The sequence below is a fragment of the Pseudonaja textilis genome, chromosome 2 (assembly GCF_049901715.1).
Source record: "Pseudonaja textilis isolate UNSWEBS1 chromosome 2, rPseTex1.2, whole genome shotgun sequence".
NCBI classification, from domain to species: Eukaryota; Metazoa; Chordata; class Lepidosauria; order Squamata; family Elapidae; genus Pseudonaja; species Pseudonaja textilis.
In genome coordinates, this window is record NC_141991.1 from 243,548,923 (window position 1) to 243,574,317 (window position 25,395).

The window sequence follows — 25,395 nt, forward strand, 5'->3', positions numbered from 1 at the left end:
GTAAGAAAGTAGTGGTGTGGACGTGTGTGTGTGTGTGTGTGTGTGTGTGTGTGAGAGAGAGAGAGAGAGAGAGAGAGAGATCTGTACTTAGCCAGCTGAGGCAAACTCTGTGTAATTTAGCAAGCTTTGTAGTGCACATCCCTGTACTTAGAAGAAATTCCTTGCAAATCTTGCAGATTGCATCATTCTATTGCTGATCACTCTTCCTTGCCCTCTTATCTGCAATCCTACCTCAATAATTAAGATAAAGAGGACAAACACAGACTTCCCTGATCTAAAGGAGAGATACACACCTTTTAAGGATACAAGGCACAAAACCTGATAGACACCCTTTTAGTAAAGGGTCACTTCACAAGATTCCCAGATTATTAATTTATTTTATTTATTTGATTTGTCAATTGTTTACAAGATAATAAGTATAAGTGTATACATAATTATGAATACATGAAATGGGTACACATAAGAAAAATAAAAGAAAAATAAAAGAAACAATAGGACAGGGACGGTAGGCACGTTGGTGCGCTTATGCACGCCCCCTAGAGACCTCTTAGGAAAGGGATGAATGAGGTCAATAGTAGACAGTCTAAGGTTAAAGTTTTTGGGGTTTGGGGAAGAAACTACAGAGTCGGGTAGAGTATTCCAGACATTGATCACTTTGTTGCTGAAGTTGTATTTCCTGCAATCAAGCTTGGTGCGGTTAACCTTGAGTTTGTATCTATTGTGTGCTCTTGTGTTGCTATGGTTGAAGCTGAAGTATTCATTGACAGGTAGGACATTGCAATGTATGATTTTATATACCATGCTTAAATCAGACCGAAGACGGCGTAATTCAAGGTTTTCTAGTTCTAGAATTTCAAGTCTGGTGGCATAAGGTATTCTACAACGAGCAGAGGAGTGGAGAACTCTTCTTGTGAAATATTTCTGGACTTTCTCAGCTGTCTAATATCAGATACGTAATGTGGGTTCCAGACTGATGAGCTGTATTCAAGTATTGGTCTAGCAAATGTTTTATATGCTCTAGTTAATAGTGTGATATTACCAGAGAAAAAGCTACGTAGGATTAGGTTAACAACTCTTAATGCCTTTTTGGCTATGTAGTTACAGTGGGCTCTAGCACTTAGATCATTAGAGGTGAGTATTCCAAGGTCCTTTACAGAGCTTGGATCATCAACAAGATCTTGACTATTGAGCTTGTATTTTATTTTCTGATTTTTTTTGCCAATATGCAAGACAGAGCATTTATTTGTTGAGATTTGAAGTTGCCATTTGTTTGACCATTCTGATACATAGTCAAGATCTTTTTGAAGGGTAGCAGTATTGTCTGTGGTATTGAACAGCTTTACATCATCAGCGAAAAGAACGCAGTTGCTCTTAATATGATCACAGAGGTCATTTATGTAGAGTATGAAGAGAGTTGGTCCTAGAACACTGCCTTCGGGGACACCACTATTGACACGTACAGAATTTGATAGGACGCTCCCAATTTTGACCATTTGTTGTCTGTTTGACAGGAATGCTTCTATCCAGTTATGCAGTTGTCCAGAGATACCATAGGATTTTATTTTTAGGAGTAGTTTGTCATGTACCACTGAATCAAAGGCTTTACAGAAGTCTATGTAGATTGCATCTATTGTTTTGCCCTGATCAAGTTGTATAGTCCATATGTTTTTGCAGTGTAAGAGTTGCAGATTACACAATAGTTTTTTTCTGAAACCAAATTGTTTATTGGAGAGTAGGTTGTTTGTCTCTAAGTGGAGGATGATGGATTGGTTAATAATTGATTCCATGACTTTACAGGTGACGCAGCATAAGGAGATTGGTCTGTAATTTTCAACTAGACTGGGGTCTCCCTTTTTGAAGATGGAGGTGACCATGGCTTGTGACCATAGGTCAGGCAAGGTACTGGTTCTAAAAGATTTTTCAAAGATTATGTTTAGAGGTTTGGCTATTATTAATCAGATAGGTCATGCCCAGTTGCCACCTAATAGGGACCCACTCTTCCCTAAACATATCCTTGACTGAGGTTCAACTGTCTAATGGTCTGATCAAGTCTTTGAGGAGATGTATTGGCAAATGTTATTGTTTATTCTTCTCCGTGGGAAACTGGATCGTGAGTAACAATCTCAACCACCCTGAGCCAGTGAGAAAGACATGCAGTTCCCATCCTATCAAAGCCAGCAATGAATATACAAGGATTCAAAAGGTTGTGTTTTGAGGTTAACACACGTGGGCACAAATCACAAGCTCTTTAACGTATAAATTTAGCATGCAACAGGCTGAGAACTTGGCTTCCCAAGTAGGTGAACATTTCAGAAAAAGCCGCTTGCTTGTGTCAGAAGATATAGTTGATATTTAGAAAAGAAACATTACTTCCACAAAACTCACTCTATCTTGATCTCTCTCTCTATCTATATAACAGCTTGTCCTGATTATATAACATAGTCATAATTATTATTGTATAAATGTAAAAGAAAACATATAATAATAATATCTGTATGCGGAAAATGCATTTTAGAACAAAGCTTCATTATCTCTACGGACAGCTTCTTATGGTAGCTCAAGCTCTCGAAATCACTCTTGTTTTTGCAAAGGTTCATTTGTAACCTACAGAATCTTTGTACTGTTGACAGTGAAGTAGAATAAACTTAACAGGTATGAGTGTGTATGCCTTTGTGTACATGCACACATAGATTTATCTGGCTCTGTGTCCTTTAATAACATTAGCCAAGCAAGTAGGCAAAATTGCATTCGAGAACCCTTTTTAAAAATTTCGGATAACTCTTTTTTCGTATCAAAACAATAGTTCTACTGCAGTCTCACAGCACCTTCAGTAGATCTTCTTTAAGAGAAAACCAGTGTAAGGTTGCCTCCGTTATGCACTGCGAAAAACACTTTTGAGTTACATGAGTTAAAATGCAGCAGTCGAATAGTGGCAAACACAACACGTGGAGGCTTCCAGAATAGCAGTGTCTCATGTGTGTGTCTATGAAAAATCTAAATCCCACCAGCATGGGATACTATATGGCTGTGAGATGAGCTAGACTGAATAAATCAAGGAAGGGAAGATCATTTTGATACACACACACGGACGTGCGCATACACACACACACACTTGTGCATACATACACATACACAAGTTTTTAACTATAACACCCCTCAAAAAATATCCTCACTGTTCTCATTAATTTCTACAAATGTCTGTGTACCAATCTAGAGATTCTGGAAATCCTACAAATACTTTTCAGCTTTGATCCACAATACTTCCTTAAGAACTAAGCATAAACAAACTCAAGGAGGAATTAAATTATTTCCTAAAGGAAAATGATAATGGAGTAACCACGAAACAAAACATTTGGGATACAATGAAGGCAATAATAAAAGGTATAACAATCTCTTATAATGCCAAGAGGAATAAGGAAAAATATGCCCAGCAAGATAAATTACAACAAAAAATTAAGGAACTAGAAACCCATTTACAGAGTACCCCAAAGGATTCCAAATTGCAAAATCAGATAATGATAGCTAAACATAAATTGAATTGAATTGAACAAGAGAAAATGATTATAAATTTGAATTTGGCTAGACCAACTTATTTCGAACATGCTAATAAGCCAGGAAGATGGCTATCTTATAAACTAAAAAAAAGGAAAGAAAAGAGATTGATATATCAGCTAATAGATGGTAAAGGGGATATACAGCAGGAGATAGAACAGAAAAAAGAAATTGCTCATAAGTATTTTGAAGATTTATATAAAAAGGAAGATGTTAATGAGGATAGAATAAGAAACTATTTAGATGAAGTGAAGGATAAAGCAATTGGGGAAGAAATGGTAGAACTATTAAACAAAGACATTACTTGGTTGGAATTGAAATCAGCAATAGAGAACCAGAAAAACAACAAAACCCCAGGACCAGATGGGATTCCAGGGGAGCTGTACAAGGCAATTGCGGAACAAATTGGACCTCTTTATGGTAGAAGTTTTTAATGATGTTCTATTGGCAGCCAGGATGCCGGACTCATGGAGGGGGGCATTGATTTCGCTGATCCCGAAGGAGGATTCGGACCCTCGATATATAAACAATTATAGGCCAATTTCACTGTTAAACATCGACTACAAAATATTTACTTCTATTATAGCAAGCAGATTAAAAAGAATGCTAAACACGCATATACATGAAGACCAAAATGGATTTCTCCCGACCAGACAAATCAGGAACAATTTAAGAACAGTACTAGATGTCTTAGAATTTTATGAAGCTCACCCCGAAAAACAAATTGCACTTATGTTTTTAGATGCAGAGAAGGCCTTTGACAATTTAAATTGGCAATTTTTAATCCAAAAAATTTATAATATGAATCTAGGCACCAAATTTGAAAATATTATAATAACTATTTATGATACACAACAAGCTAATATTTTAATAAACGGGGAATATACCCACCCAATAAAAATAGAAAAAGGAGTCAGACAGGGCTGCCCACTCTCACCCCTGCTCTTCATATTATCATTAGAAACATTATTAATGAGAATTAGACAGAACCCAGATATAAAAGGTTAAGAAAGAAGAATATAAATTGCAAGCATTTGCGGACTATATGATTTTTTTTATTGAGGAACCAATCGAAAGAGGACAAAAATTGATGAATAAATTAGAACAATTTGGAGCAGTAGCAGACTCAAAATTAATAGGAAGAAAACTAAATTAATGACTAAAAATTTAACAGAAAAACAGAAAATAGAGTTAGAAGAAGTTATGGAAATACAAATGACAAAGAAAATTAAATACTTAGGAATATGGTTGACAGCACATTGTAAGACACTCAAGGAAAATAATTATGATAAATTGATGCAACAGGTAAAGAAGGATTTAGAATCATGGGGTAAGCTGCAACTTTCATTATTAGGCAGGATCGCTGCCATTAAAATGAATATTCTTCCAAAATTTCTATATTTCAGACGATCCCAATTAAATTACACAGTTGTTTTTTTTTAAGAACTCAACAAAATAACTTAAATTTATTTGGTAAGGGAAAAAACCTAGAATAAATTTAAAGGCAATGCAGGATATGAAGAGCAGAGGAGGACTGGAACTACCAAATTAGGAGTTGTATTATATTGCTGCCTCTTTAGTATGGTTGAAGGAATGGGTGAATTTAACTTACAAGAGAATACTATTTTTAGAAGACCATGATTGCAGAGGGGGTGGCACGCTTTCTTATGGGATGTAGGGAAAATGAGTCAAAAAGGATGTTGTGATCCAGTTTTGAAGTTCTGACATTGCCCTCCTTCATGGTCACATGTTCACATTTAGGATTAGAAAACCTCCAAGGTTCTGTTCCGTTTGTTCTGTTCTACTCTACTCTACTCTACTCTACTCTACTCTACTCTATTCTTTCTCTTCTAGGATGTTCAGCAAACGATTTGCAATTATGGCCCTGTGCAGAGAGCTCCGCAGTCATATGGTTGTGATTTACAATGCTTTTGCCAGAAACTGGTGTTTACTTCTGATTTCTGGACAAAAACTGTAGAGTTGTAATTGCAGGAATGTTCCAATCTCGGATGGCAAACCTCAGATAAAGAATGTTTCCAAGCAAATACAACTCAGGCAAACAAAGTCACTAATCTATGGATAAAGGGGGATTAGAGAGGGGAAGTAAACATATGTTAGACTCTAACTAGAGATAATTAATTGTATGGATTACTGTACTAAACAGTAACGAAAGTTAAGCAGTAACCAAAGTTAACCAATGATGGAGGATAACTAAAAATGTATATAAATACAAGACTATACTCCAATAAATATCATCATGATTCAGCTGTTCATGATCAAACAACTCGACTGCCTCGTCATTACAACACTTTTCCCAAAAAAGGATGTTGTGATCCAGTTTTTAAGTTCTGACATTGCCCTCCTTCTTGGTCACATGTTCACATTTAGGATTAGAAAACTTCCAAGGTTCTGTTCTGTTTGTTCTGTTCTGTTGTTCTACTCTACTCTACTCTACTCTACTCTACTCTACTCTACTCTACTCTACTCTTCCTCTTCCTCTTCTAGGATGTTCAGCAAACAATTTGCAATTATGGCAGAGCTCCGCAGTCATATGGTCGTGATTTACAATGCTTTTGCCAGAAACTGGTGTTTACTTCTGATTTCTGGGCAAAAACTGTTCCACAGTGAACAATGGAGTTTATTTAAGGACCACTGGGTTTGCTTAATGACCGCTGAAAAAAAAAAGTCATCAAAACAGCTCCAGTCAAATGGAAATCTGCTGACTATTACCATCTAATTGTCAGGCTCAATTACAGCTGTAAGTTGTGGGTGACCTATACCCTGGGAAGAGATGAAACAATATACAAACGCCATTTTGGACTAAGCGAAAAGACTGGTCAGGGGGACATACAATTCAGGTGAAGGCCACAAAATGCAGGGCAAAACCCACACAAGGAAGCAGATATTGTCCCACTGAGATGTTGAAAAGATTTATTTTGAGAGAATGGAAGCTTCAGGAAGACCTTTCTGCCTCCCCACCTCTCTCTCTCTCTCTCTCACACACACACACACACACACATACAAACACAACAAAGAAGAAACTCACCACACGCTTTTCTCGAAAGTCGATGCCTACTGTCGTGATGAACTTTGGGTTGAACTTGTTGTCTGTGTATCTGTACAACAAAGTGGTCTTTCCAACCCCAGAATCCCCAAGGGCCAGGAGTTTGATCAAATAGTCATAGTCCCCATCAGTCATAGTGCTGACCTGGATGAACCTGCAAATCAGGAGAAAAGGAAGATTAGTAGGAAGGAACGAAAAGAACAGAACTTAAGCATGAAGGACCGGTAGGAATGCAGTATTAGCTCCCTTGAATCCAACCGCTTATCAACTCGCTGCTCCACTTTTGACCGAATTTCTCTATTAGTCCCTCAGCATAGATGAGGCTCTACCTCCTGAATAATCTTCTTCTGGCATCAGGCTTTTCTTTTTTTAAAAAAAAAAAAAAAATGGGCCCCTGAATTGTTTATACACAAAGGAACATCTGTTTTTATTGCCACTGTGGATTTCCTACTCTCGCTCAGTTTGTGATTTAGTTTGTTTTTATTGTTATGCTGGATATTCTGGTATCTTTGCCATAGAAAATTAGGCTTCAGAGACAAGGAAAATCATAAAACATATTAGTACTAAATTGTCATTAAAGTTTAGGCTAGATACACTGTGTTTTTTTTTCCAGGAGCTGAAAATGGACTACCGGGAGTACTTCTTTCATTTCATCCATACTATAATTGTGTGGGATAGTTTGAGATGAAAGTGCATGTGATTGATTGATTGATTTTGTTAGATTTGATTTATTAGATGTATTTGTTCTTTTTAATGCAGGAGCTCAAGGCAAGTTATGCAGAAACTTCCTTTCATTTTATTCTCACAACAGCCACCCTGTGTGATAGGTTTGAGTAGATTAACTGAGCAGCCCAAGTCATCTAGTGAGATTTGATGGCTGACTCCATAACCATAATCTCCATAACCACTACACTACAATGGCTTTAGTGTCTATTGCAGATGAATCCTAGTGTCACAAGGTATTTGGTGAAGAAAGCTATTTCTCCAGTTCCAAATCAGGTAAAGTAGAACTTACTTTTACGTATTTAGCAATCTTCTTCCGAAAAAGAAAAAGAAAAAAGAAATATTAAACTAATCCATACCCATTTCCAGTTCTAAAAGTCAATTAAGAACTAATACAAGTAGTCCTCAACCGTCACTTAGTCACGGTTCAAAGTTATAATGGACTCTGAAAATGGGACTTACAACCTGCTTTTGAAGTGCAGATATTCGACCCACCTGCATCCTAGAGCAACAAGAATAATTAGGGGACTGGAGACTAAAACATATGAAGAACGGTTACAGGAACTGGGCTTGGCTAGTCTTGTGAAAAGAAGGACCAGGGAAGACATGATAGCGGTCTTCCAATATTTGAGGGGCTGCCACAGAGAGGAAGGGGTTAAGCTATTTTTCTAAAGCACCTGAAGGTGGATGGAAACTGAACAAGGAGAGATTTAACCTGGAAATAAGGAGAAACGTTCTGAAGTCTGAACAATCAACCAATGGAACAGCTTGCCCTTGGAAGTTGTGGGAATGCCATCACTTGAGACTTTGAAAAAGAGATTGGACTCCCATCTGTCAGAAACGGTGTAGGATCTCCTACTTGGGCAGAGGGTTGGACTAGATGACCTACAAGGTCCCTTCCAACTCTGTCTGTTATCTGTTAGGTACATAAGTCTGTGAAATGTCAACTGGGCATGGGCGGGGCCAGCGTATGATGCATCCAGCCCATGGGCCGGGAGTTTGACAGCCCTGCCTTAGACTAACTGTGTCCATAATTCCGCAGTCTTCCTGAACAAAGATAGAAATACTTAACTTGCTGTGAACCTCCAAGTCAATTACTGGAGATTTTATTATCTTACTTCTTCATGCAGCTGAGTCAGACTTTATCCTACTACCTGATGAGTTTCAGCTAATAATTCACACCATTGGCCTTCCGGCCCTGTTAGCTTTAATCAACTAACTTCTTTCTGTCTGAAATTATGAAATCATAAAGAAATCGTAAAAACCTATTGACCACTCTCCAATTTCTGCTGGCAAGAAGCATCATTTCTTTGCTATTTCAGAGCTCAGTGTCTTTTTTGGAATTAAAGAGATAGTCCTCACTTAATGACTGGTCGCTTCGCAATCGTTCAAAGTTATGAAAGACCCCTTCCCCCCCCCCCAAAAGGTACTTATGATCTGGTTCTGGAGTTCTGACAACAGTACACACACACACACACACACACACAAACACATGTTCACATGACTGCATTTTGGGTGCTTGGCAATCAATTTGTGTTGCCACTGTTTGTAGCATCCTATGGCCCAATGAGGGTGATTTTCAGCAAGTTATTAGTTTCTGGTTGCCAGCAAAAAGCATCCATTTGATCAAATGGATTCATTTCACGACGATGCCATTCCATTTAACAACCATTCACTTAGCATGTGACATGCCACAAAAAAGGTCATAAAATCAGGCATGGTCACATGGCGATCTGCTTCATGACCGTCAAGACTTATGGCCATAATTCCAGCCACAATTATAATTACAAGTCGAAGACTACTGGTAACTCATTAAATGCATTTTGAATATTTCTGTTATTGTTGCATCTGGAACCTCATTTGTTTTTCTGGTTCGACTTAAGAAAAAGCTGGTAAAGAATTAAATTGAGCATGAAGGTTAGGTAACAAACAATGAAATATCCCTTTTTTCTCCCACGCATTCCATACAAGCACACACAGTTCATAAAATCATAATCACACTAGCGATTATGTAAAAGTTCTGTTCACACTTGCTCTCTTTCAAAGGAGCATTCACCAGCTGCCTGATAAATAGAATTGCAAGTTTAAACCACTGAATTTTAAATGTTTTGTTACATATTTTGTGTTCAAAAAATTAATTTGCATTAGGAGTATAAAGATGTTTTGAAATTAGCCATTCTCTATCGTCCCATCAGAATTTGGCAGATTCCTCCCAAATTTCAAAGTTTGTAATCAGGCTAATGGGTTGGTTGTCTCTCTCTGGAAAAGAGATTATTTAATCATAAACTATTCATGTACACAGGTAGTCCTCAACTTATGACTATTCACTTAGCAACTGTTTAATGTTATGATTGACCCGAAAAGGGGGATGTTATGGCCCGGATTCAAAGTTCCGATGGCTGCGGCCTCCTCTGTGATCACATGACCAAACTTCAGGCACTCAACAAAACAACCATTTCCAACATCCCATGGTCACAAGACCAAATTTTACAATGGTTTTGACATCACTTCTGCTTTTTTTTTTCTTTTTTAGCAAAACCATGCCTATAGTGAACCCTTGGCTTGCTTAACAACTGACACAAAAAAGTCAGTCACATGACCAACTGTTTTACAACTGTCACAACACCGAAACGAGCAGGCTCCAGTTGATTGAGGACTACCTGTACAACAACTGTAATTATATTGTGGCCCTAGCAGAGCTGGCAGCAGATTCAGACAGTGAGGAGGTTGGGGAGTAACATGGGGCCAGTCCTGGAGTCTGGGGAAGGCTCTGATGAGTGCTCTGTGTTGGAGGCAGAGATGGGGCCAGGGCCGTCTGACACTAATCAGCTGCCTTCGGAGTCGGAGATCAGTGAGGCAGAAGAACAGCTGGAGCCTGTTCCCAATGCGCACATGCGCAGAGCTGCCAGATGAAGGGAACAGCTGAGGAACAAGGGCCGACTTGGGAGTCAAGCCACAGGTAGATGGTGAATGGCCCCTCTCCTAGGGAATAAAGAGGAGCGAAAGGGGAGTGGGGTTTTGCAGGAAACAATTAGTTCATTCCGGCATGCTTGCCAAGTATTGCAGCGTCTGAAAGATATCAGCCTGGCCCCTCTCCAAGCCTGATCTGTAATTGGGAACTATCTTGAAAGACTGTTGGTCAGGACTTTGTTGGAGAGGAAATCCATTGTAAATTAAATAAAAAGGGTTTATCCAGAAGAGGTCTCAGCGTTGTGCTGTTGGGGAAGCCTAGGTCAGAACAAATTATACGTCCCAAAGGTACTTTTTCAAGAGGCCACAGGACTCTCTAGTTTTTCTTTGAAGAGAAGCTGAAGAACCCTCTTGGATGAGAAGCAAAATGTCTTCAAAGAAAAACCAGAAAGTCCAGTTGCCTCTTGTAAAAAGCACCTTTGGGACAACCATGACCTGGATGACTGAGAATCTCCATACACATTGAACTATAATTCTACTGGTCAAAATGCAGACACCTCTGCATTTCATACATAGGTCTGGATTTAGATATCATTTCAGTGGAAAATAGATCATTCCCTACATTTCTGTCACTCTCCCACTTGTCATGAGATTTGAAAGACAAAGGAAACATTGAAGAATATGTTGTGCTTTCTTGCTTCCTTTCGGCCCCACCCCAGAAGTAATGCAGACAAGCATGGGATCTGCCATATGAACAACAGAAACTCTGTGTATTGACAATCAAGCATTCCTTCCCCATTTATTTCTTGTTTGTGCCAAAGAGGACAGCTCAGTGTCTCTTCCCTAAGCAGACTCAGTTGGGCATCCGCGTTGGCAACTTTCCAATAAAGCCAGTTATGGGATTCTAGTTCTAGTTCTATTTTTTTTCCACACCCTGGAGCTGTCAAATTCTGTGAATCCATTATTCAAACCAAATGCCTGTGAGAAATCTCTGCTGTCTCCAATTATTCTAAACTGGACACTGAAAATGTGGGTTTCAGTCCTCAAAATGCCAATGTAGCCACAGTAAAGTTCATCTCATCGGGGATAATCATGTTAGTAGAAGTGAGAATTCCATCTGATTTAAGAATCAGCTCTAACAGGCATATTGTATTTATAAATTATAGAGCGGTGCAACAGTTTGGACATAATGCAAAGTAAAGGCTTTCGTATGTCCTGGGGCGCAAACATAACACCTGCTGATAATCTTTTAAAATTGTGGGGAGATGCTGGGGAAAACACGGCTGCTTTAAAGAGCTGCAATCATGTAGTATGTTCAAAGCCCTAGACATTCAAAAACACCTTCTAATTTGGATTTCTTCATGTTTAATTTTGGTGCCATGTTTTTATTTTTTCTGCTTTTTGATCTTTAATACCAGGGATGGCAGATTTTTTGCATTTTTGCATATCAGGGTATTGTCATCATTACAGCACAGGTAGTTCACCTTTCTTCTGCCAGTTTGAAACTGATCTTCAAATCCGGCTTGCCTCAATATATACTCTGCTTACGGATTAAATAAATAAATGGAGAATATGCTTCTTGACAAATTTTGGTCCCTCACATCCTGGGCATAAACTGTTTCAACTTCTACCCTCAAGACGATGCTACAGGGCAGGGATGTCAAACTCAGGTCATCATGGCAGCGTCACATGATTTATCAGGACTTCCTCCCCACCCCACCCTCCATTAAACAGGGCATGACTGTGGCCAGCGCATGACACATCCAGCCCGCAGGCCAGGAGTTTGACTGCCCTGCTGTAGAACATTGCACGCCAGAACAACCAGACACAAGGACAATCCTCCCCCCGCATACCCTGATAACAACTAATTCCCACAACATTGTCAAACTCTCTAGTAAGGCTGTATTACTATCATTCGTCTCATCTTTCCTATTACCTATCTCCTTATCTTATGATTATACTTTGTTGGTTGTATCTTATGATTTATATTGCTTCATGATTTATGTTGATTGCTTATTTAGTATCCTATGACTATCGCTAATTGTTGTATTTTATGATTTGTGATGAACATATTTTTATGATGATTATGATCAAGATTTATCACTTGTTGCTTGTTATGTACATTTTTTGTCTTGTTGGTTAATGCCCTTACCATTAGCAGTTTACCATTGTTTATGCTACTGAAAACTTCCCTAAGTGATTCAACAGCATATAAATCAAAACCATAGCTATCACTTCTATTACAATATTCATTTACGGTCAGCATAAAATACAAGACATCATTTAGGATCACTTGGTGAGAAGTAAATTATACTATAGGGTCTAATAATATAATGTAGTATTTATTTATTCAAATGGTATGGTTGCCCATCTCATCTAAGCATCTCTGGAAGGCTCATGTACTAAATATACAGTGTGTGTGTGTGTGTGTGTGTGTGTGTGTGTGTGTGTGTGTGTGCAAAGTAATGGATCTTTGGTCTTTTATCATTACAGTTAAGATAAACTCTTAAACATACTTAAAAAATACAAAGTGCAACACAACTTTTTTGCTCTTCCATTTTAAAAACACTTTAGCTTCTATATTTTTACAACCCCATTTTGCAAACAATATTTCGTAACCCAAGTGTAGGGAGCCCTGTGATACATAGGAGCAAACATCAAAATTTTCTTTATAGAATTTGGGGGTGTTAGTACTTAACTTTCCAGACAGATTTAAAGGAATCCAAGCTTTTGATGCCTTTTGTTAAAATTAAGAATCAAAACTGGAAACACAAGTCATATCCTGTGACAGCTGTGATTAGTTTTAAGCATCTTATCCTGTAGGTGCTTATTACTAATCTTTATGAGGTCAAAATGAAAACAAGATGTGTATTCTGTTGCAACAATACAAATACTGTTAGTCCTTGACCTACAACGGTTCATTTAGTGATGGTTCAAAGTTACAACGGTACTGAAAAAAGTGACTTATGTCAATCTTGCACACTTGTGCCCGTTGCCGTATCCCCGTGGTAAAGTGATTAAAATTCAGAGGCTTGATAATTGGTTCACATTTATGACTGTTGCAGTGTCCCGGGATCACATGTTCTCCTTTTGCGACTTTCTGACAAGCAAGGTCAATGGGGAAAGCTGATTCACTTAACAAACGTGTTACTAATTTAAAAACCGCAGTGATTCATTTAACAAATGTGGCAAGAAAAGTCATAAAATGGGGTCAAAATTCCCTTAACAAATTTCTCACTTGGCAATAATATGAATAAATTGTGGGCTCAACTGTGGTCGCCAAGTCGAGGACTACCTGTAAGCTCTGTCAAACGAACATACAATGTATAGGTAGTCCTCGACTTACAACCACAACTGAGCCCAACATTTCTGTGGCTAAGCAAGATATTTGTTAAGTGGGTTTTGCCCCATTTTACGATCTTTCTTGCCTCAGTTGTTAAGTGAAGCACTACAGTTGTTAAGTTGGTAACATGGTTGTTAAGCAAATCTGGCTTCCCTATTGACTTTGCTTGTGAAAAAGTCTCAAAAGGGTTTGCATGACCTTGGGAAACTGCAATGGTCATAAATATGAGCCAGTTGCCATTGAATTTTGATCATGTGACCATGGGGATGCTGCAACCGTTGTAATCCGAGTCTATCCTCTGCACCTCTATAACTGTCCAGTTTGGTTCTGCAACCCAACAGGACAGACACAGACTTCAGAAAGTAATGAGGACTGCAGAAAAAACAATGGCTACCAATGTGCCTTCAATCTATAGGAGCCCCAGATCCAGATGTGAGATGTTCTCCACATGGAACAGACCATCTCAGAGGATGGCCCCCAAAAGCCTTAATTTCAGAATGTTACTGCCAACCTGCCTTCCATCTTGTGTATACTGCACAAATCGAAAAAAGGGCTCTGAAAATATTTACAGACCTCTCACATCCTGGACATAAACTGTTTCAACTCCTTCCCTCAAAATGACACTATAGAGCACTGCACACCAGAACAGCTAGACATGCCATCACTCTGCTAAACAAATAACTCCCTCAACACTGTCCAACTATTTACTAAGTCTGCATTACTATCACATTACTATTACTATTCATCTTCTCATCACTTCTATCACCCATCCCCTCCCGCTTTGGACTGTATGACCGTAACTTTGTCGCTTGTATCCTTAGGATTTATAATGACTGTTTCCTAGTATGATTGGATTGCTTATTGTACCCTATAACTATCACTAAGTGCTGTACCTTATGATTCTTGATGAATGTCTCTTTTATGTATACTGAGAGTATTTACACCAAGACAAATTCCTTGTGTGTCCAATCACACTTGGCCAATAAAGAATTCTGTTCTATTCTAATAGTGAAGAGTGGTCATCAGACTTTTTTTTCGGTGCCTTCCAATGGTCACTAAATGAACCACAGTAATTCAAGGACTGCCCGTACAATGAAAGTTGGGCTTGCATTCCTCCTTGCTGCCAGTGCAATTCGGCAATCGCTGTTAACAAAGTTCTTGTTTGTTGCCAAGTTTCTAGTAGGCATTAATCAGACTCCCTTAGACCGTATCTATTTCCTTGAGTTTCTCCATTTTCAATCTTGCTCAGTAGCAAGATGAATCACACACTCCTGACCTAACCTCCTGTGAAGAACACATGGTCGTAACCCTGGCTACAGACAATGAAATAATTGATAGAGGAGGATATTTGTAGCTCAGTATTGAAATGAGGGGTCCTGGATACTCTCTGACCCTGGTTGTTTTCTTGCAGGCGTTTCATTACCCAAAATTAACACTCGAGAAGAGTACTCCACTCCTCCACTCACAATAGAATTCCCTATGCCCCCAGGTTCGAAATTTTGGGCCTGGACAATCTAGAACTGTACCGCCTGTGGTCTGATCTAAGCATAGTACACAAAATTGTCTGTTACAATGTCTTACCTGTCAACAACTTCTTCAGCCTCAATCACAACAACACACGGGCAAATAACTGATACAAACTCAAGGTAAACCGCTCCAAACTCGATTGCAGAAAATATAACTTTAGCAACAGCAGAGTGGTCAACGCCTGGAATGCCCTACTTGACCCTGTTGTTACAGCCCCAACCCCTCACAGCTTCAACCTCAAACTGTCTACTGTGGACCTCACCCCATTCCTAGGAGGTCCATAAAGGGGGCGTGCATAAGCCCATCAGTTTGTTCTTAATTTAAATCACCTTTCTCTTCTGTGCCTTTTTATAGCCAAGGGGCTATAAAACGGCAATGAAAAATGGTCCTCACACTTACAACCATCACAGTGTTCCCCACAGTCACATGATCTCAATTTGGGCACATGGCAACTAGAATGTATTTGTACCATCCTGAGGTCAAATGATCACCATTTGCGAATTGTCAGCTGGTTTCTGACAAGCGAAGTCAATGGGGAGAAGCTGGATTCACTTCATGACCACATGGCTGCTTAACAACTGCAGTGATTCACACAACAACCATGGCAAAAGACTCGCTTCATCACCCCCTTGCTTAATAGTCCCAATTGTGTTCATAAGTTGGGACTACTTGTACCTGTGTTCCCCCCAAAATACAACCTACACCAAAAGTAAGTCCTAACTTGATTTTTATATGTGTGCCCAATATAAGCCCTACCCCCCCCCCGAAATAAGCCCTAATTAAGACCTGCCCAGTCCGGGGTGCAGGGGTGGGGCAAGGTGCATGGGTAAAAATTAAGCTAGGATGGGGATGGGGGAGCTGCCCTACTTACCAGGCCTCGCACACCCCAACACCTGCCTTGCCTTGCCAGCCCATTTCTTCTGCGGCCACTTGCCGCCATTTGCACACGTCGCCCCCGGCCTCCATTTCACCATCAGAGGCCTTCAGGAAAGGCCTCTGCAACTGAGAAACAGGCTCCAGAATGACATGCACAGTGACCCTGGCCGCTCCTGCTGGGCAGGGCTATTAGTGCCACTGCCACAAGGTGAGTCAGTGGAAGACCCCCCCCCCAAAAAAAATTAGACTTGGTGTCTTTTTTGGTGGCAAAAGAAATATAAAATCAAGTCTTATTTTCGGGGAACCATGGTATTTGACCAGCCTTCCCTAGCCTGGTACTTTGCAGCTCAAAGTTAGGATTGCTGTATTATCTCAACTCATTTGTAACATCGAAGGGAAAATAAACACTAAATTGTCGACAGGAAGCTCTTAGAAATAGCTTATTCACGTTATTAAATTATGTACATTTGACATATTTCCTTTCCAGTAGAATGACCAGCAAAGGTTTCTGCAAGACAGGGAGGATCAAAATCCAAGATGCAGCTGTGACTACACAATTGAAGTCCTGCCCAATTATCACATGCATTTTCTAGTAAACTCTTATGTACACAACAGGCATTTGTTATAAGCTACATTTGATGAAATATCTCTGTTCCCCCGGATTGCTCTTCCTCAAGGCCAGGGATCTCCAAACTTGGCAACTTGAAGACTTGTGGACTTTTGACTCCTAGAATTCCCCAACCAGCTTCAAATTCCCACATTTGGAGACCCTGGCTCTTTGCTACCATGAAATGTCTCGTTCCCTCTATGTTTTCAACTGTAACATTTCATGTGACATATTTTTTCACAAGCAAGAAACGACGTTCTTTTTTTTCTTTTTTAAGGTCTGGTTTTTTATTTTGCTTTCTGCATTGAGATGTCAGTTTACAGTTTTTTAAACGGAGTCTGTGAAAAGTACTTGGAGAACTTCTAGGCTTATGTTCCATCCCAAATGGAAGACTGTGGCTTACACAGCGACATTAAACAAGGCTTTCTAGAGGAATAAAATATTTGTTTCCTTAAACCCTTTTTCTGACAACTGCTGAAGCTTTTATCTCTTCCTCCCTTAACTTCCTTGATTAGCCCATTTCCTCCAAAGCTATTTCTCACTTGCTTTTTGTTTCAGGTCTGCCCGTAGTTGGACTTATGCAAATGTGAACACTAACATAGATGCCGGCATCCATATTCCCAGCTTACCATCGATGCTGAAGAGACAAGACTTAGATCCCCTCAGATGCTTACTGATTCCCTCACAGCTAATTCCTCATTTCCTTTTAAGAAATAGGAATCTCAACCTTATACACCATCCAGAATCACTTGGGAGTGAGATGAGCAGTGTATAAATGTAATAAACAAATTAAACATTTCCACTCTGCCAGTAGAAAGAACTGCAGTTCCAAGGATCAGTGGGCCTCATCTCTGCCACAACAACCCCATCTTTAAAAATTAATCTTTCTTGACAACCTCTTTCCCCTCGGAACTCGTCATTGGCCAGTTCATCTTGAGGCAAAGTCAGAGAAAAACGGCGGCCTTTTTCTAATCCATCCGAAGTTAATTTAGATTGATTGAATTAATTGGGTGAGTGGTTACAGATTAAACCAATTATGACACTTAGAAATACAACAAGCAGATACAAATTAACTGCTGATGTGCTGAACTTCCAAGTGCTGTACAAGGTGTTTCTTCCTATTTATCCCCACAACAATTTTTTGAGATAGGTTGGTCTGAGAAAGCCCAAAGTTGGCCAGTGAGTTTCGGTATCTGAAAGTAGATACCTCAGTTTCTCTGTTACACACTAACAATGGGAAAAAATGGGACTTCTATCTTGAATTCAATATTATTGATAATGCTAAGCCCCCTTTCTTCTTACCATAAAAGCCAACCATAGCAATGTAGATGCTAAAATACTGTCGAAGATGAAGGCCACATGAGATCCAATTAATGGAGGCCTTATCCTAATTCACTGGAGCGTTGGTAGACTGGCATGTATTTGATGAAACAAATCCAAAATGAGACTGAAGGAACCTATAAATAGGCTGAGAGTTCTCCATTCAACCTTGTCACTAGATACTCATTCAGTCTTAGTGGCTTGAAGCAATTTCAGATAGCTTTGACTGATTCCACCAGCTACAATGATTCTAGGTCAAGGACCATTTGGTTGCTATAGTTGACAATTCTGGAACTTCCCATCTAGATTATTGGCTAATAGTTCCTTAGTATCAGGAACTTAGATAATGCCCCCTACAAGAACCACACCTATTATGCTTAATGTCAGAATCCAAGATGCTCGTGATGTCATTTAATGCCCTGAGCAGCTGGGCTTCAGCATCTAAGGGACGACATCTCTACTTCTTTGGGGTAATCTCTCATTGTTTGCAATTCAGATGAAGCAGAGACCCTTCATTATTGAGATGCCTTAATCTTTTATTAAAGATTCAGCAGGTACAGATATTGACTTCATTTCAGAATCAGATGAAGATTAGAGTATTTACAGCATACACACTCTTAAACGCAATTTGGACGTGTTTCCAGGTCTAACACTGCTTAACATCAATAAATCTTACATAAAACTCTCTTGGGCCCATCTGCTTCCTTAATAACTAGCTTATTTTTTTTTTTGCCATAACGAGGCGCAAATGCTCTTAAGTACTTCAAATATGAATTATAACTCAGCAGTCAGGCATATTTCTGCCCATCTTCCATTCCTGACGGGTTTTACCTTTGAACTGGGATAAGGGCAAAAACTGGAGATAGATGAAGAAAGGACAATGTTTCCCATCACATCCTTTCGTTTCATGTTATCTTACATCTGTACATCTAGGAATATAAAAAAGCCAGTGGGGTGCTGCCATATTATGCTCTACAAGAGTTATATTTCCAGACTACTTTTGCTTCCTGGGGCCATTTTTGCATGCTCTCACCAGAATGGGACAACTCATCACAGTCAACTCACTGTGGCCAACTCAGCGTGGCCTACTCACTGTGGGACAATTCAACAATTCAACTTAAGTACTTAAAATAACTTAACAAATTATTTAAATTTTTGTCATTCACATTTAATTTTGTTCTTCTCTTTTGCATCCTTTAATGATTCTATTCCACCGTTTCTTTGATATTTGTGTAACTCTTGTCCCGCAGCAAGTTGTGCTACCTAGAACCTACTTCTCATATATTTCTGTAGAGAATGTGAGGATACACTAAAGAATAGGTTCTTTGGTCTTGGCATGTCTTGAATTTCTATTACTTAAAAAGATTTTCCAGGAGGCAGAACTTGTTCAATGTCACCATATACCAGCATCATGGTAAAGTGCTGGCACTGGGGCAACCATGTGACAAGAGAGAAGGTTTATACCAGTGGTCAGATTCAAAAAATTTTTACTACCGGTTCTGTGGGTGTGGCTTGGTGGGAGTGGCAGGGGAAGGATACTGCAAAATCCCCATTCCCTCTCTACCCCACTACCCTGCTTTCCAGCTCCGTTCTCCTGTGCAGGACAACCAAAGAAGGCCCAGCCAATCAGCTGGGACTCAGGAGGCGGAGAAGAGATGGGGGTGGGGCCAGTTAGAGGTGGGATTTGCCAGTTCTCTGAACTACTCAAAATTTCTGCTACTGGTTCTCCAGAACTGGTCAGAACCTGCTGAATACCACCTCTGGTCTATACTCAGTTGGGGAACTCCCTGGGTGATTTTGGGCCAGAGGCTCTCTCTCAGCCCAGCTATTTCATTGGATTATTGTTATAGACAAAAGGATAGTGCAGCATGAACATAACGCAGGACGCAAGCTGAGCAACTAAGTAAAATGCTGCTCCTTTGTAGGCAGAGTATAATCATTGCAGACCTCAGCTGAGCTGGGTGTGCTTCTAGACTAGAACCACATTAAATCCCAGGGGATTTTTTTTTTCCTTTCTAGGGAAACCTGATTCAATCGAAGCAGTAAATTGGAGCCAAAGAATCCAACAAGCAGAAGATAAGGCATCTTCTACCAGACTTGCAACCAATCTACTCCACTGTCGTGCAGGGGCCAAACACAGAGGTAACCCTCAACGTACGATCACAGTTGAGGCAAAAATCTCTGTTGCTCAGTTGTTAAGTGGCCTTTGCCATCTTTCCTGCCCCTGTTGTTAATTGAGTCACTGCAGTTGTTAAATTAGTAACGTGATTATTAAGTGAACCTGGCTTCCCCATTGACTTTGCTTATCAGGTCACAAAACCTGTTCACAGGACACTGCAGCCATCATAAATATGAGTCAATTGCCAAGGGTCTGAATCTTAATCATGTGACCATACTGCAACAGTCTTTTTTTTTTCACTCCCACTGTAACTTCAAACTCTCCCTAAATGAACTGTTGTAAGTGGAGGACTACCTGTACATTCAAGAAGTTCTTCAAGAGAAAGGATCAGGCCTCTTTCCTCTTGCCTCTGTGTTTCTGCATCAGCCTGTAGCTTTAAAGCAGTTTTTCTCCGGCTGACTGTGAAATGATAAGTGAGCCCTGCAGGGAGACAATCTCTAAAAAACAGATTGCTCAGCAAGATATGGCAAGAGAATCACCAATATTACTTTCCTCTCCTAGGTATCTTGTTTTGCAACAAGTGCCTCCTAAATGCACCAAAAAAAAAAAAAAAAACCACCCTTCCCTGAGACTTTCCCAGTTAGTCAGAAAAACAAAAGGAAAGTTATAAAATCTATCCACTTCAAAAACATACAGATTTCAGGTCTTGTGTTGCTTCTAACCATGGAAAAGTTGGGATCCTTTTTCTTATATAAAATGTAGACTCTCCCCCATTTGTTGATACCTTTAACTTACACGACAAGCAAACATGTTTATTTATGTGTCCCCAACCACAGTAATATTTAAAAAAAAATCAATACTAAACAACATTTACCAAATAGCAAGAGCCAATTTGGTGTGGTGGTTAAAGTGCCAAGGTAGAAACCAGGAGACCCTGAGTTCGAGTCCTGACTTAGGCACAAAGGCCAGTCACTCTCTCTCAGCCCTTGGAAGCAAGCAGTGGCAAACCACTTCTGGAATATTGCTTAAAAATCCCTGACTCAAAGTCACACACATACAAAAAAACCACTTAACGTTATACAAAATGAGTAAAGTAAATATACACCAGAATATATTTGCAATCACAAGGAATATGCAGTTAAAACAAAACATACTCCTCCATTTAGTTTTATTAATAGGATTTATATTAAAACAACCCTCCTGCCATGAACATGTCACTTTGAAATGACTCTAGGAACTCTGACAACCAAAGGAGACTTGATAGTAACTGTATGGATCAAATTATTGTATACATTCATGCAATGCAACAGCAGCTCTTGTAACATGAAAGTGTAAAAAGAAATTAAGTATTTAAGCAGGAGTGGGATTCAAATTTTTTAACAATGGGTTCTGTGGGCATGGCTTAGGTGGTGGATGTGGCTTGGTGGTCATGTTATTGGCTTGGCGTGGCCAACTCAACATCACTCACATCGAGGCACACATCTCCTCACCTGGCCTCTCATGACTGTGGGGATGCTGCAACAGTCGTAAGTGTGAAAAATGGTCATAAGTCACTTTTTTTCAGTGCCATTGTAACTTTGAATGGTCACTCCACACAAGCAAAGTACCAGCAAAGGAGGGGAAAAAAACCTCCAGAGAAGTTCCTGAAACAGGAAGTCTAGCCCTGCCAAGAATGTAATCAGGGTTAACAGAGAGGCAGTTTCTGTAAGCAACACCAGAATGCTTCCTTCCTGCCTTCCTTACAGGATTAGGCCAGTAATTTCTTCTAACAACTGGTTCTCCAAACTGCTTAGAATGATAACAACCAGTTCTAACAAATAGGTGTGAAGTGTTAGAATCCCACCCCTGTGTTTAAGTCTTGATTATGATAAGTCTCTCTTTCCTGGAACTACTTCTTGCTTCTCAAAATAAGCTCTCACCGGTCCACATGTAGACGTTATCTTGAGATGCACTAGCAGATTCAAAGGATAGATATTTGCTGGAGCTGGGATAGTTCCTTAAACTTGCATATTAATTGCATTTATACAATTAATGTCACAATAGGAGACATTGTGCAGGTGCCACATAGATGCCTGAAGGCAATGATGTATTGGGTGAAAACAATAAACTGAACCAGATCATAGTAACCAGACATTTTATGAAGAGAGGCTCCAGATTTAGGGATTAAAAATGGCCTCGTTTAACCTTCCTCTGAACCACCAACCTTTTGGAACTGAGGGACCACCAAACTCATAATTTTAAATCCCAGGGACCACTAACCAGTTCTGTGGGCATGGCCTAATTTGTGGGTGTGGCTTGGTGGTCATGTGACTGGTTGGGCATGGTTTGTATGTAAATATTATAAATATTTATATAAATATTTGTTTTTTTTTTTATAAAAAAAGAGCAACTTTTACCCAAAATCAGGCAAAGCAGGAAGGCAGATTGAGTTGCTCACAGAATCACAGATTCATTCAGAAATCTATCTATCTGCCATTGGACAGTCTGTCACATAAAATTTGCTTGAAAGCAAACGCATAAAATTAACTCACAACACACCATGAATGTAAATATTGAATTTTTTATTTAAAAAAGAGCAACTTTTACCCAAAATCAGGCAAAGCAAGCAGGCAGGCAGATTGAGTTGCTCACAGAATCATTCAGTGATCTATCTGCCATCAGCTACTTAGTGTCTCAAATTTGCTTGCCATGAGTCTGCACTGAATAATAGAAGCTTCAGTCTTAAGGGAGGTTCGGCTATGCTTAAAAGCAGAGCCGAAGAGCTAAAGACTAGCTAGAAAGCAAGAAATCCAACCATTTCCGGCTTCCTAGCTAATCTAAATCTCCCGGCACAGCAAGAACAGATGATGGTACAAAAAAGGAAAAATAGCAATTTAGCAGGCAAGTTTGACGGGTAAGGAGTGAGTGGGCGGGGAGGGTTCCCACGGGCATGTGGGCTGCGCGGCCTGGATGAATTGCTTTGGTGGGGGTGCTCTGGGGGTGAGATTTCTCTGCAGCCCACCAAAATTTTCTTACGACCCACTGATTGGCAACCGCTGCTCTGAACAGTTTAAGAAAACAGTTTAAGGACAGTTTGGATTCAAATCTTGCATCAGATGTACAGGTGGCTGCACTGGCAAGTAGGAAAACTATACTCAGTCTTGGTGGGATGGAGATACACACTTCTATTACACTTGCCATTATACCACTGTGAGTTCACACCCTCTTAAATAATGTAGGCAGAGGAGGAGAGAGGAGAGAAGAGGAGATGACAGGAAGGGGAGGAGAAGAGAGGAAAGGAGAGGAAATGACAGGGAAGAGAGGAGAAGAGATGACAGGGCAGGACAAAGTTGAGGACAGGACAGGATGAAGATGAGGAGAGGAGAGGAGAGGAGAGGAGAGGAGAGGAGAGAGGACAAAGATGAAGAGAGGAGAGAGAGGACAGGAAAGAACAAATATGGGGAGAGGAGATGACATGGAAGAGAGGAGAAAAGATGATAAGGAAGAGAGGACAGGACAAAGATGAGGAGATGAGAGATGAGGAGAGAGAGAAGAAGAGAGGAGAGGAGATAACCTTCATTTGGTCATAGATGGCCTCTTTGACAAAATTTGTCAAAATTGAACAGCCCTCTCTCAACAGAGGGGTTGGATATGACATCATCTATCTCCAGTTTACAACACAGATCTTTCAACAGTTCCAAGAAGGCTCCTCCCCCATTTGCACCACTCAGGTGACCCTGATGACACAGATATAACCTCCAGGTGGCCTTCATGACTCACTAAAAGGATGCAAATGACCAGCTGTCTGCAAGAAGTATAAATCTCTCCATCCCCCATCATCCAGTCAAAGCTGAAGAAGCTTCTTGGATGAGAAGCAAAATGTCTCCAAAAAAAAATCCCAGAAAGTCCAGTTGCCTCTTGAAAAAGCACCTTTGGGGCAACCATGACCTGGATGACTGAGATTCTCCATAGATCTTTAACCAACTGTTTTACTGTGATCTGAATAGATCTGAAATCCACCCACTGTTACCTTTAAAAGTTTATGTTTTAACACCTAGAGTTAATTTTTAAAAATATTTTATATTTATATTAACCTTTGTTTTAAAATAGTGTGATTTTGTTTATCTCTTGTGAGATTGATTTTTTGTCTCCTAAGGACAGAAGAAAAGTCTGAATCATTTAATCATCTGTATACCACAGAGCTAGGAGGTTGTACTATGTTTATTTATAACACATACAGATACACACATTTTATTTACCAGAAAGGCAGAACCGGTTGTGAGAGGCCTATTTTACAAACAAAAGTAGAGAGTGCCAGTCATGCAACATTCCATAATAAATATATGGGGAGGGGAAACATGGAGAATTATATTTTTCTCTCATAAAAGCTATTTTACAGCCATGAATTTCTTGCTTACACAACATGGAAATAATAATGAAAGTTGATAAACTTTTAATAAGAAGTGATGCCTTATCTTTACTATTTAAATGGGAGAATTGTGTTCAATTATCAAATAGCACCCATAGCAACTTAACTGTTGCGAAGAAAAAATCGTATTCACTGAACTCTGCACAAACAGATAAAAGATTTTACATAGTTAGCTACATTTTTCTCACGCTGTTGCATTTTCAACTTTGATTCAAATCAACTTTTTCAGAGATCAAAATCACAGGGTTGTGTTCCCATCCCTAATCTCTATCAGCTGCTTTTCATCCTTTGCTATGGTAACTAGCCCAGGAAGAGAAGCAGCCCTGGCTTGGATGACCATTAATTTGTACAGTGTGTTCCTTCCTTCTTTGTCCTTCTCTGCTATCTCTTGACATGTCTCAGTTTCATGCTGCTACATGGGTCATTCTTCTCTGACCATAGCAGAGGTGGTATTCAGCAGGTTCTGACCAGTTCTGGAGAACAGCTAGCAGAAATTTTGAGTAGTTCAGAGAACTGGCAAAGATCACCTCTGACTGGCCCTGCCCCCATCTATTCTCTGTCTCCCGAATCCCAGCTGGTCAGCTGGGTCTTCTTTTGTTGCCCTGCACAGGAGAACAGAGATGGAAAGCAGGTTTGTGGGGTGGGGAGGGAATGGAGATTTTGTAATATCCTTCCTCTGCCACACCCACCAAGCCACACCCACAGAACTGGTAGTAAAAAAATTTGAATCCCACCACCAGACCATAGCCTTGACTCTGAAAAGAAGTACAGACACAACAGCCATAAATGACCAGGTGCAGTAGAAGTGAGACGAAGCAATGGAAGTCATAGGTCTAACCATACATGATGGTTCACATGAGAAGATCTTTGTGTTTTTCTGAAATCATTTCTGAATTCCCAATATCTGTAACTGCACGATCAGTTATATCAGGAGGTAGTGAGGTGA

The 25,395-nt window shown here is 39.8% G+C and overlaps 1 protein-coding gene and 1 long non-coding RNA gene across 4 annotated transcripts in view; both read right to left on the reverse strand.

The window, feature by feature from the left end:
- Positions 1 to 25,395, reverse strand: part of LOC148127445 (uncharacterized) — a 475,162-nt gene that overhangs the window by 159,434 nt on the left and 290,333 nt on the right. The window lies entirely within an intron of this gene.
- RAB27B (RAB27B, member RAS oncogene family) overlaps positions 1 to 25,395 on the reverse strand; it is a 105,590-nt gene that overhangs the window by 10,548 nt on the left and 69,647 nt on the right. For all 3 annotated transcript variants that reach the window (XM_087927486.1, XM_087927484.1, XM_087927485.1), the window contains exon 2: positions 6,599 to 6,770. In XM_087927486.1, coding sequence (XP_087783612.1) covers positions 6,599 to 6,770 — 172 coding nt within the window. The remainder of the gene's footprint in view (positions 1 to 6,598; positions 6,771 to 25,395) is intronic.